The sequence below is a fragment of the Oreochromis niloticus genome, linkage group LG23 (genome assembly GCF_001858045.2).
Source record: "Oreochromis niloticus isolate F11D_XX linkage group LG23, O_niloticus_UMD_NMBU, whole genome shotgun sequence".
Taxonomy (NCBI): Eukaryota; Metazoa; Chordata; class Actinopteri; order Cichliformes; family Cichlidae; genus Oreochromis; species Oreochromis niloticus.
This window is the reverse complement of record NC_031986.2, coordinates 44784026-44796358: the sequence shown is the minus strand read 5'-3', so window position 1 is coordinate 44796358 and position 12333 is coordinate 44784026. Positions and strand designations below refer to the sequence as shown.

At 43.8% G+C, this 12333-nt stretch overlaps 2 protein-coding genes across 5 annotated transcripts; both read left to right on the top strand.

Annotated features, from left to right (window-relative positions):
* The first annotated feature begins 32 nt into the window (after positions 1–32).
* Positions 33–1865, top strand: lsm7 (LSM7 homolog, U6 small nuclear RNA and mRNA degradation associated). The gene is made up of 4 exons (XM_003439938.3): positions 33–111; positions 370–460; positions 542–613; positions 1398–1865. Exons 1-4 carry the CDS (start codon positions 106–108, stop codon positions 1538–1540), a joined length of 312 nt encoding a protein of 103 aa, XP_003439986.1. The 5' UTR covers positions 33–105; the 3' UTR covers positions 1541–1865.
* A 252-nt stretch (positions 1866–2117) lies between these two features.
* tmprss9 (transmembrane serine protease 9) lies at positions 2118–12177 on the top strand. Of its 4 annotated transcripts, XR_003216314.1 has the most exons (17): positions 2118–4071; positions 4882–5104; positions 5250–5377; positions 5458–5525; positions 5606–5781; positions 5892–5936; positions 6561–6674; positions 6838–7003; positions 8127–8401; positions 8687–8829; positions 9455–9719; positions 9805–9918; positions 10003–10171; positions 10251–10516; positions 10873–11009; positions 11147–11264; positions 11358–11541. XR_003216314.1 is itself a non-coding variant. In XM_005479172.4 (16 exons), the coding sequence occupies exons 2-16, from the start codon at positions 4963–4965 to the stop codon at positions 11743–11745; spliced, it is 2370 nt and encodes a 789-aa protein (XP_005479229.1). In that variant the 5' UTR covers positions 2118–4071; positions 4882–4962; the 3' UTR covers positions 11746–12177. The 4 variants fall into 4 exon arrangements, 3 of the variants coding, with proteins under 3 accessions (XP_005479229.1, XP_005479230.1, XP_005479231.1); XM_005479172.4 differs by lacking the exons at positions 11147–11264; positions 11358–11541 and adding an exon at positions 11584–12177; XM_005479173.4 differs by lacking the exons at positions 11147–11264; positions 11358–11541 and adding an exon at positions 11584–12177 and having other exon boundaries at positions 2118–4229.
* The last annotated feature ends 156 nt before the right edge of the window (positions 12178–12333 follow it).

Genomic DNA, 12333 nt, shown 5'->3' with positions numbered 1-12333 from the left:
TAAAACTATTTTTAAAAAGCAGTGACGTCAAGTAAAAGCGCTCGGTGTTTTGATTGGTGGAACATTCTTGAGGTCGAAATTTCACTTCCGTGTCACGCAGCTAACATGGCGGTGAGTTCGTGCATTCAAATACTTTTCTACCTTTGCACCCTTTGACGTTGTCAGATATGCTGTTAGCCCGTGAGTGTGTGTTTCAGCCGTAACCACAGATGTAAATCAGCACATTATAAGTAATATAAGGTGTTTTTGTTGTATCACGTTAGCTAACACGGCTAGCCTAGCTAACTGGGCTCATGCTCAGCTGGTGTTTGTGTGCGCGGTTAGCACACACGCGACTCACAAACGGCGTGTTTTGTTTTCTCTGCGCAGGATAAAGACAAAAAGAAAAAGGAGAGCATCTTCGACTTGTCCAAATACATCGATAAGCCGATTCGTGTAAAGTTTCAAGGAGGACGAGAAGGTAGGTGGATTAGTTATGATAACAAGCTAACAGGTAAGCAGCTAATGGAGACTTTACACCATGTATTTGTTTCCTCCTCAGCCAGCGGTGTCCTTAAAGGATTTGACCCTCTGCTGAACCTGGTGCTGGACGGCACTATTGAATACATGCGCGGTAAGTGTGCGCTTTAATGTCAAGACCATGGAAGGGGAAAATGGATTTACAGGGACAAAGAATGACACAAGACTGCGCCAGCACTGAAAAGTGTTTTGCGTTTCCTTTAACCTGAACACAAATGAATCATTTGCAACACTGAGGCAGAGCCCAGACTAACCTGAGTGGTGCTGTGATCACATCTACTCAAGGAGGACCCAGACTTGTAAAGTAACACTGCTGGTGATGATGAATATATGATGAAAGAATTTAGATGGTCCCATAGTTGGGAAATTTTATTTAATATATTGAGTCGAGCTGTGTGTTTAACCAAGCTTTGCTCACACTGAGGCTGGTGGTCGGCTGAGCTATGACTGCTGCAGCCTTCAGTCACACTGAGGAGTTTCTGTGCTAAAGTCATGTCAGCGTGTGGGTGCAAGTGTGAGCCCAGCTGAGTTAAATTAAAGTTTAGTTGGTGGTTTTGACACCACAGTGAAGTTAGGGTTGAAAAAACTGATGGTGGTGGTGGTCAGAGGGCCCGGTGGCGCCAGTGTCCGGCAGCCTCGCCTCTGTCAGTGCGCCCCAGGGTGGCTGTGGCTACAACGTAGCTGCCATCACCAGTGTGTGAATGGGTGGATGACTGGATGTGTAAAGCGCTTTGGGATCCTTAGGGACTAATAAAGTGCTATACAAATACAGGCCATTTATAAATACAGGCCATATATTTAAACTGATCGTGCAGCATCGGCTGCTGTTGTAGATAATGTGACGCTTACTTGTGTGCTCCTGCAACTCTTATGTTTAGATCCAGATGACCAGCTGAAGCTGACAGAAGACACCAGGCAGCTGGGGCTGGTGGTCTGCAGAGGAACCTCCGTAGTGCTGATCTGTCCTCAGGATGGCATGGAAGCCATACCAAACCCGTTCATACAGCAGCAGGACGGCTAACACACAAGCTCTCCCCTGCTCACTTACACGTACATGTACACGCTTGAATATTTAGTTGTTTCTTTCCCTTAGTTTTTATTTCGTTTTAACAATAACGGTAATCATTAATGGAGCCAAGCCGATTTAGTTAAGCAGCAAAAAAACGTTTGAATGCACTTCACTTTTATTTCAGTCTGATGTGCAAATTTGTAAAGATTTGTGTTGTAAAGAGCCCATAAATGTGGGATGTGTAAACAGTACCATTTTCTTTTTATCCAGAATAAGTGAACTTTTTACTATTCTTTGTTGTTTTGATAAGAAAATAAAGTGAAAATGTAATTATGCCGACTTTTGGAAGTTTTGCTCTACTCTCCTGGCTGCACAGCTTTACATTCAGAATTACAGTTGTGAAATCGACCACTTTAAATGTGATTTAGAGATTCCTGAAAATCGTCAGCATGACTCAGCTGCTGCTGCGAGTTAGATATGGCTCCATTTTTATCTCATACACTGAGTTTCACGTGTTCCTCTACGGCGCGGGTTCTCTGCCATTCCACATGTCAGGAAAAACTAAGTCACACCCCAAACTTTTAGTTTTTAATCATTCAGTGAAACCAAGCAAAGACTCAGAGATACAGACACAGGTGTGACTGCATCAGCAGTCTCGTATTTATCCTTCCTAAAAACGGCTTTATTGAAATGAGTTCCTGCTTTATTTTTCTCCCTTTATCCAGACTCCAGCTTCTGTGGCTCGCTCCACACTTTTGGACCCACTGCTCTACAGCTGAGCATCACTGCTTGCTGTCCAGCTTAGCCGGCAAAAAAATACGTCAAACGCTTAATAATGCAACGCCAATTCCAAAACAGTTGGCATGTTCTTTAAAATGTGCACAAAAACAATACAATGATTTGCAAATTTCATAAATCTGTATTTTATTCATAATAAATAATTTAAACGTGATGTTTTCTAAGAAAATGTGCCATTTTAAGATGTGATGGCAGCAACATGTTTCAGAAAAGTTGATATGGCAGCTACGAAACAGAAGTTGTGTGTGTATGTAGTTGTAAGAAACAACTGTTGAAAATTTTAAAACTTAAAGACTCAATATGTCATCAAAAGAGGCCACGAATCTGGGGAATGCCAAAAATTAAAAACTTTATTAAAAACAGACATGTGCCTGTTGTGCAAATCACTGCACGGGTTCAAAAACACTGCGTCATCCACAAATGCACATTGAAGAGAAGAAGAAATCATCCGAAGAGAAAGCCACACGATCCAGAAACATCCCGGCCTTCTCTGGCGGAAAACTCAGTGTGATGGAATTTGAATTTAAAATTCTTATTTGAAAACTTGGACTAAAGACGAGAGGGCTTGTTGTGGGCACCAAGCTCCAAAGGCTCCATCTCTGATGTTACAGGGGGGTGTCAGTGTCTGTGGACGTGGACTATCTATGCTGAAAGGTACTTACAGGTTTTAGACCAACACGTGCTCCCATCCACTGGTGTCTTTTTTCAGGGAAGGCCTTGCATATTTCAGCAATACGATGCTGAAACACATGAATCTATTACAGCAGCATCATAGTAGACAGTGTGCTGATCAATGTGCAGTCCAGTTTCACCAGCTGCAAACATCTGGAGCACCATGAAATCAGAAAAATACAACAAACAAGGCCAGAGCTGATTTCTGTTGATATGCTCCTCATCCCCCTGACTTCACAGAGAGTGGTCGTTGTACTTAAACACCTGACAGAAGTCACCTGGTTATGTTCAGTGATCCGTGTGATGATGTCGTTCGTGATCTTAAAGTTTTGAAATACTGGGAGTGTCTGTTGAGTGTGAGAAGATAAACCATTCGAGCCTGTAAACGCAGCAACAAAGAGGCTGTTGTGGCTTTGAATAGTTTGGGTAGTGCTTTCGCAGGGCGGGGGGATAATCCCAGTTTGCACCTCGAGCTTTACACGGAGCATTTCTTTGTTTACAGCAGTACGTGTCTATTTTTTTTTGTTAAAAGTAGATCCATGTGCTTTGAAATTAGGGACAACTGTTACTGTTCAAATAATTACACAGTAGTTAAACTGTGTTTACAGTTATGGAAACTATGAATAAAGCCTTAAATACACTTTAAACTTGTGACGCCATTAACTTCCATGCAAGAAGTCAGTAAAGTGACAGACTGGAGACGCTGTGGGCCTTAATGGTTTGCCAGCTTGTTGTGAGTGCAGAACTTGCAGCCAGGAACAAAAAGGCCGAATTAAAGGAGGCTTGGCCCCTCCTCCTCCTCCTGTTGCTCAGTCACTGTGTCAGTGGAGCACTGACAAGCAGCACCTCAGCCGCTCTGGAGCGTTTCGAGCCATTTTCATCACTGCTTTGTTCCAACTTGTTGTACTGAAGGATGCGTGTTTGTTATTTACCTGGAGACTGTGGACGCTGTGAGGTAACGGCAGAAACACCTGTGCACACCGGGGTGTAACCAAAGGGATCAACAAGGATGGAAGGAGGGTCGGCCGGAGATTTGTGAAGACTTACCGACTTTTAAAGGCAAACAGAAAAAGGTGAGTTACCTGCGGGACGGGAAAAAGGCACGCCTCCTGGCTAAAGGAACAAATAGCGGACCTCTTGGTCTCCTCGCCCGGTCTTCAGTCTCCGTGTCTGTTCTTGCTGGAACTTCGGGATGTTGTAAATGTCAGTGCTGAGAGCAACAGATGAAGAGGTGAGTGAGTCTACCTCAGAACATAAAGCCTGCATTGTTTAACGCTCCGCGGTGTGAGACGTACCTGAGACGCTGTGTGGAGTTTATCTGCAAAGATTTACGGACGTTTTCTTGTCTTTACTGTGACCTTTCCCCACATCGGATTTGTGATTGCCAAGCAACATGGCCCCCTTGGTTTATTTTACGCACTCCTCAGTCTGCGCCGCCGGGCGGTACCTTTTTTTGTACTTTTGAATAGTTTGAGTAGTTATGATCATTATTTCTTTACTGACAAACAGTTTTTGAGAGCTAAACGTATCTTTACATTTAACTCTGTGTGTGTGTGTGTGTGTCTTTTACTCTTTGAAGCTAAAAGAGGCCGCACAAACACATGAGACATCAGTGGAAAGGCCAGGATGTCTTCTATTAAGCACACCAGGACTTAGTAGCCCAAACAAAAGTTCATTACAGGGAACATAAATGAATAAGCTGGGTCTGAGGTCGATATATATGTCAGATAAACTTCATTCCTGTCTCTGCCAGCACTGTTATTTAGTCTCTATGTTCAGGAATATTAGCCTAATCATAAAAGTGTCTGTTGTTGATTAAAGTCATGTTCCCAGTCTCATGTCACACTAAATCCAGTGACACGCAGCACATTTCTTTCACTCAGGCTTGAATCGTTTTGTCTGTGAGGCATTATGGTGCTGGAGACAGTCGACGGTGAGTTGTGAGGCGGTGCTGTGAATCCAACATGGAAGCGCAGAAGGATGAAGGCCGAGGGCCGTGGTCATCTTCGCCTCCCGCTCCCTCCAGCTCTGTCTGCTACAGGAGCGGTCTCATACTCTTCCTCCTCTTCTTCCTTATTATTGGCATCTTTGTGGGCCTGGTTATAGGTGAGCCTGCACACGAATGTTGGGTGTAATGTTTTGTGACATTTCGTGGTATCAGACGTTTTTAAACTGATCCAGCATGAACCGTTTACAGATTTCACTGCAGATGCGATCACTTACTGATAACTTTGTCCTGCTTTACCCCCAGCGTACCTTGTGCAGGAGCAGCATCATTTCGTGGAGACGGTGGAGCTCAGAGGTCTGAAGTACGATGCTGCACTGCAGGATAAGAGCTCTGGTTTCTCCATAGTACTGTCCTCAGTTTTAAAGTCCAGGGTTAGTGCTGGTTCACAACACAATGAGAGCGCAGGTCTTTATTTAAAAGGTGTTCAACTGTTACTAATTCTCACCTTCAGATTAAAAATGTCTTCACCGCCTCATCCATAACACATCACTTTGTTGATTGCAGCGTTGTTGCCTATGGGTAAGCACTGAGTCATTTATTCAAGACAAAAACAGGATGTAAGATGGAACATTGCCAGTTTTTTTTTCTCTCCTTCCTAGTAACATTAATGGAGATGTGATGGCGACGCTCCGACTGGTCTTCAGGGTGTCCAAGATCCAGCAGTATTCGGAAAACTTTGTTCAGGACTTGCTGAGTGCAGGGCTCAGCTCACTGATGCACGGGAAACCGCTGGAGGTGCCTGAGTTTGGACGGATCGACACTATCATCCTGCTGGGTAGTTAAGCTGTCACCAGAGTCTTTACGTTTGTTAGGAGTGACAAAGGTTTAGTACATCAGCTGAGAGCTTCCAGGCCTCGTGGAGCTAACATTCCTCCTTCTTTGTAGGAGCCAGTGGAAAGTCATTTTATGCTATTGGAGACAGTATGATAGGTAAGTTACACACAGGCACAAAACCAAAGTTACATTTGTGCTTACTTACATCAGTAATGTACCACCAGCTGGATGCCAATAAATTACTGTAAAAGTACTTATAGGAAAGTAAAGTTACTGTAAATGAAACAGTAAAAATGTATTTGAACACTTTTAAATTTATAGCAGTGGAAAGTTTATCATTTACATCTTTATTTGTACAAGAAAAAGGTACATCAAACTCTATATCTGACTTCCATCACCTCAAAGTCTTTTCATTTCTTTTATTATTAGCCAAGCTAAACTCAGATGTTCACCTAATGATGGCACTTCCATCTGGAATGAAAGGATTTGCCGCACAGACATCCGTCCTCCTCCCAAACATCCATTTAATTAATTATCCTGTTAAATCGTGCATCGTGTACAACAAAGTCTCAGCTTTTCAGGAGCCAAAAATCGGCCTTTGTGTTCTGAAACAGTCCATTTTCCAGCTCATCCAGCAGGTTTTCAATGTAGTAATTTATCTATAGAAGTAAGAATTGTAACTTTGATAAGTCACCAGTTTTGCAAAAACTCTACTATCCACTGTTGTTGTTATTTATTCATTTATTTTATGCATATTGAAAGTTTTTTTTGGCTCTCCAGCCAGCTGTCCTGACAACACTTTCACCTGTGACAACGGAGAATGTGTCACTAAAGTAAACCCAGAGTGTGACTTCGTCCCAGACTGCGCAGATGGATCTGATGAAGCTCGCTGTGGTGAATTCCTCCTCAAACTACAGAAGACATAGCTAACCACAGCAGCTCCGTTATTCCCTCTGTTATTAATGAGTGTACATCGTTACCACAGACCTGAGCAGATTATACTGCGACATATCTGCTTTTAATCACTTACACTAGTTTTTCTTCACCCAACCCACAGCCTGTGGTACGCGTCCTGCCATGGGGAGTCGGGTGGTGGGCGGTGAGGACGCACGGCAAGGGGAGCTGCCGTGGCAGGTCAGCCTGAGGTTCCATGGGCAGCACATCTGCGGAGCCACCATCATCAATGAACGCTGGCTCGTCAGTGCAGCACACTGCTTTGAGAGGTAGCTCTCATTTAAATCCATTTAAAAACAATAGTTTGAAATTGTATTTTTGCTTGGTAATCAGTACAGTCATTAAGCTTTCAGCCTTCAAATGCTCAATACCGTTGGATCAGAGTATGGAGAGGTGAATGTAACTTGCAGTTTACAGGTGCTTTACAGAAGCACAGCACTGATGTACTTACTGTATACAGTACTGTAGTATTTGTATGTTTGGCTTCTTCCACACTATTTTGGAGGTAAATACTGTACTTGATTGTCCATGCTGTTCATTTTAAAGCTTTAACTATAAATTGTTTTTCAAACATACGTTTACTAGTATTTTTGCCTTGTTGGCAGATCATCATCATCATCACCTTTATTTATAAAACAACCACAGCTGACACAAAGTGCTGTACATTTGAACTAAATAATAAAATTAGATAAGATATAAATAAAAGCGAAAATAAAATAATTAAATAAATAACTAAGTCTCACTGAGGTCAAACACCAAAGAATAAAAATGGGTTTTAGGATGTGTTTTAAAGGTGGACAGTAAAGGGGCCTCTAACATACAAGGGCAGGTTATTCCATCATTTAGGAGCAAAGATAGAAAAGGCCCCGCCCCCTCTGAGCTCCTCCTGGATCTCGGTACTTCCAGGAGCAGCTGGTCAGCTGACCTGAGAGACCGACAGGGTGTGTGGGGATGAAGAAGCTCAGAGAGGTAAGGCGGGGCTAGACTGATAAAGATACCCAGCAGTACACAAGTAATTAAAGTTCTCTACCAGAGCACCATTAAATTAATTTACATATTACTTCATCATTAATTATGATGTATATGATTCTGGGTGCTTTAACTCTAGGAATGTTTTGATCCTAAGGTTTTCCCACTATTACTTAAACAGGGCTATGATGCTTCTTTCACCACTTTGCAATCAGTTACATAAAACACATGTTCTCATGTGCTGTCGTGCAATAAATCAGTATTAGGACACATGACTGCACATGAGCCTGAAAATGATTTTCAGTTTCTGTTTTTGATCAAATATTCTGTTCTGGCTTTTGATGCTAGAGAAGTCCTTAAGAAACAACAATCCCATTTCATGAATATACACCATAATTTATGATTGCCCTCTTCTGGTTTTAGGGTCAATAACCCCAAAGAATGGACAGCCCTGGTTGGGGCGACGCTGGTGAGCGGTGAGGAGCCAGAGTCCAGAACGATTAACATCAAGTCCATAACTGTGTCTCCAGACTACAACCCCATGACCACGGACAATGATGTAACTGTGCTGGAGCTGGAGACGCCGCTCACGTTCAGCTCTTCCGTGCAGCCTGTCTGCATTCCCTCCCCATCTCATGTTTTTGCACCTGGTCAGAGCTGCATTGTGTCCGGATGGGGTGCCGTGCACCAGTTTAGCTGTGAGTCCGCAGGAGTGCACACAAAACACAACAGACGAGTCATTTAGAGTCAAAACTTCCTGATATACTTTAAGAAGCAAGAAGGACTGTCAAACAGGTCGATGGGTGATTATTTCACACACCTGAAGTTGCATTTTTGACATTTTTGACATTTTGCATTTTTAGGATTTTCTTGCATTTTTGACAAGAAAATCCTAAAAACTTGTTCTTGAAAGCTGTCGTCTTGTCATTTAAGGTGAAATATGACAAGTGGGAGTAATCAGTGTGTCGTGCGTTCTTCTGCAGTCACGCTGCCTTCCACGCTGCAGAAAGCTGTGGTGAAAGTCATTGACTCCAAGGTGTGCAATAAGTCATCTGTGTACAGAGGAGCGATCACTCCAAACATGATGTGTGCTGGATTCCTGCAGGGCAAGGTGGACTCGTGTCAGGTCAGTGGTGGAAACGGTTCATATGCGGTGGCTGTAACAGGATGAGAAAGGGGGCGTCTCGATACGTACACTGACGATCTGAAGGTCTGAGGATCGCTAAAAATATTCACACCGTTCTCACCTTAAAAACTGAGACCTATAAGCCATCTGTTCATCTCAGCATAACCGTGTGGTGTTAATTATACAGTGAGAACACGAGGCTCAGTCTTAGAGAAATCCACTTCAAAATATCTTATGTTGCATAAATTTTGTAACATGTTTTGGAAAAATTAATTTCTCTGTATGTAAAATGTTCTTTTTTTTAGACAAAAATATGAACTTGTAAGAATGTGTAAAATGCACTTATTACATAATTGTTTCAACATTTAAAGCAATAACTGTGAATTAAGACAGCTGATATCGTTCCCCTTCTTGGTCGTGTTGTCTCCCTAAGAAAGACAAAATGCTCTTAGACATGTCTCGCAGTAGCTCAGTGAGTTTCAAGGTTCAGAGCTGATGCTTAAAATCGTGGTGATTAGCCTAATGATGCTAACATCCTGACCAGCCAGAGCAGATTACCTGATGCTGAATAGTTGAAAGTTACCAAAGATGACACTTTTCAGAGTATCATGTGTGTCCTGTGCAGGGGGACTCTGGAGGACCTCTGGTGTGCGAGGGGGCCCCGGGAAGATTCTTCCTGGCTGGGATAGTGAGCTGGGGTGTGGGCTGCGCTCAGGTCAACAGACCTGGGGTTTATTCCCGTGTTACCAGGCTCCGTAACTGGATTCTAAGCCGGGCCGATCCCACCTCGGTTCATGATTATGTTCCCACTGTGACAGAGTTTAATACCCCACCAGCACCCAGGACCTCAGCTGATAACGTGTCGTCTGCAGCAGCGCTGCCGCTGTCTGGTAATGTCAGCCTGAAAGCTCCTTAATCTTAAGAGCTTTATCAGTTACTGAGATTCATTTATTTAATCTCTCCGTGTTTTTCCAGCCTTGAATTGCAGTGGAAACTTCAAGTGCAGCTCCACTTCCTGCATCAGCAAGGTCAACCCGGAGTGTGACAGAGTCGCAGACTGTCCCAACGGGGCCGATGAAAGAAACTGTGGTAAACTTAAAATGCACGAAGGACGGTGTATGAGGAGGAATTTAAGGGTCATTCTTCTTAACTGCGTTTTTTTTTTTTTTAAAGACTGCGGCGTGCGCCCTGCACTGGGCTCCCATAGGATCGTGGGCGGAGTCACGGCTCGGAGGGGAGAGTGGCCTTGGATCGGGAGTCTTCAGTACCAGAGGCTTCACAGATGCGGTGCCACCCTCATTCACAATAGGTGGTTACTGACTGCAGCGCACTGCTTCAAAAGGTATTTCATACATTTATATCAAAACTCGTTTCACTGAAAGCTCAGGAATGATTCTAATATTAATAAGTTACATCTATAGTGACTCTACTCCCAATAACTGGGCCGTGAGCCTGGGATCTGTGCTGCGATCTGGGGTAGGAGCCCTGGTCGTTCCCATCCATAGGGTAATCATCCACCCGGCCTTTAATGGCACCAACATGGACCATGATGTGGCTTTGCTGGAGCTGGCCGTCCCAGCCCCGATGTCTTACACCATCCAGTCTGTCTGTCTTCCATCACCAGTACACCGCTTCTTAAAGAGCGCAGAGTGCTACATCACAGGGTGGGGATCCATGAGAGAGGGAGGTGAGAGATGAACCCACAAAACTAAACGTCCTGCATTTAGAGGTCACACAGAAAAGAAATGAAATGTCTTTAGTAAGAAATAAAGGCAGGGGAGCACGAGAGGCGAGATCATTTTCACGTTATTGACTTAACTCAGCCTTCAGAGGTAAGAAGAAAAGCAGGAATAGCTGCGTGGGCTGTTCGACCTCTCACGACTGAATGTGATATGAATGCTTAGCCTCTGACTTATCTACCTCTGAAAGTCCTGCTGTTAAAACAGGACAATGTGGATATGGATGTTTGTCAGTCTCCATAGCAACAAAAAAACTGGTACTGTTGCGATCACACCTGTTCTGTGTATAATGCTCTTTCCACAGGTTCATTGACCAACCTGCTACAGAAAGCTGCCGTGAGCATCATTGACCAGACGGACTGTCAGCAATCATACGGTAGCGTTCTGACTTCAAGCATGATGTGTGCGGGATTCATGGCGGGAGGTCGGGACACCTGCTTGGTAAGATGTTCACACTTCCTGTTTTACAATCGTTAAAAAGTTCCTAACCTGGAGACTTGGTTAACATCAGGCTGGTGCACTGCATGTAGTGCTCGGAGGCTGGAGGAAATATGACTGTGCTACTGGTGTCTTTACAGTGAATGGTTAACCAGGCTGGAGCAAAGTCAGCCTCGATCTTCACCCTTTAAAGGGTTCTCCGCTTCGCCTTTGGAAACAGGCTGACGATAAATTATGGTTTAAAAACAAGAATCAGATGTAAGAGAAAAAAGAAAAAGAATAAATCTAGAAAATGTGACCACCTCACAAACATACGCTGATCTGATAGAAAATGTACGCTTTCTTTCACAGCAAAGGCAGGCCACCCCTTTGCACCCTCTCCATAATCTTCTTATGTAACGAAACCCTCATGCATTCCTGTTTCGGTCAGAGCACCTGGCTCAGCTGCAGACTGACTGACATTCTCTTTACTCCCCCGCTCCCATACTCATCTTCAGTCGGCTATTCTGCTCTTATAAATGCATTAAAGTTATTTAAATTCCAAATGAAACTGTTGATCTGTTTTTTGATATTGCAGGGAGACTCTGGAGGGCCGCTGACGTGCCGTCAGCCCTCCGGTCAGTGGTTTATTGCTGGAGTAACCAGCTGGGGACACGGATGTGGCCGAGTCGGTTTCCCGGGAGTTTACACTCGTGTGACGTCTATCAGGAGCTGGATATCCACATACCTACCGTTCTGATGAAGGAAGAACTGTGTCTGCAGAGAACTGAGGTCATGCTAAACAGCCACACACAAATACTCAGTGTACACAGCACTGACCTTTGTGACCCTCCGGTCACAGGTGCTGTCGGTAGTGCTGTGCTTTTACCTGAACTGGGCCCATCCTCCTCCCACCTGAACTGTGGCTTAAACATTCAGCTAGCACGGATCATTTGGAGTATTTATTACATTTATTTATTGTCATGGATGGTAAACACACTGCACATGGCCTTGTGTGGAGAACATTCATTTATGGGTCAATATAATGGTATTGTGATCTTTTACTGTAAGGTGGATTTGTGGGGAAAGTCTACTCTGTACAAAGTCAGTGACGTGGGACTCGGTGTCGTTCTGTTGGTGGATATTCGCTCTTTTGATCAGAAACGAGAGAACACCTGATTGATGAGATTTATTATTTTTTCTTGGGGAAAAAAAATATCACTGATTGCAAAAGATGTTCACAGAGCTTTTCTGGCTCCTCACACAAACTCAGGAGGTTCCCAGATATCTAACAAACCGCATGCACACGAGGCTGAGAAAGGTGCAGTACCCCGTCTAGGGCGAGGGA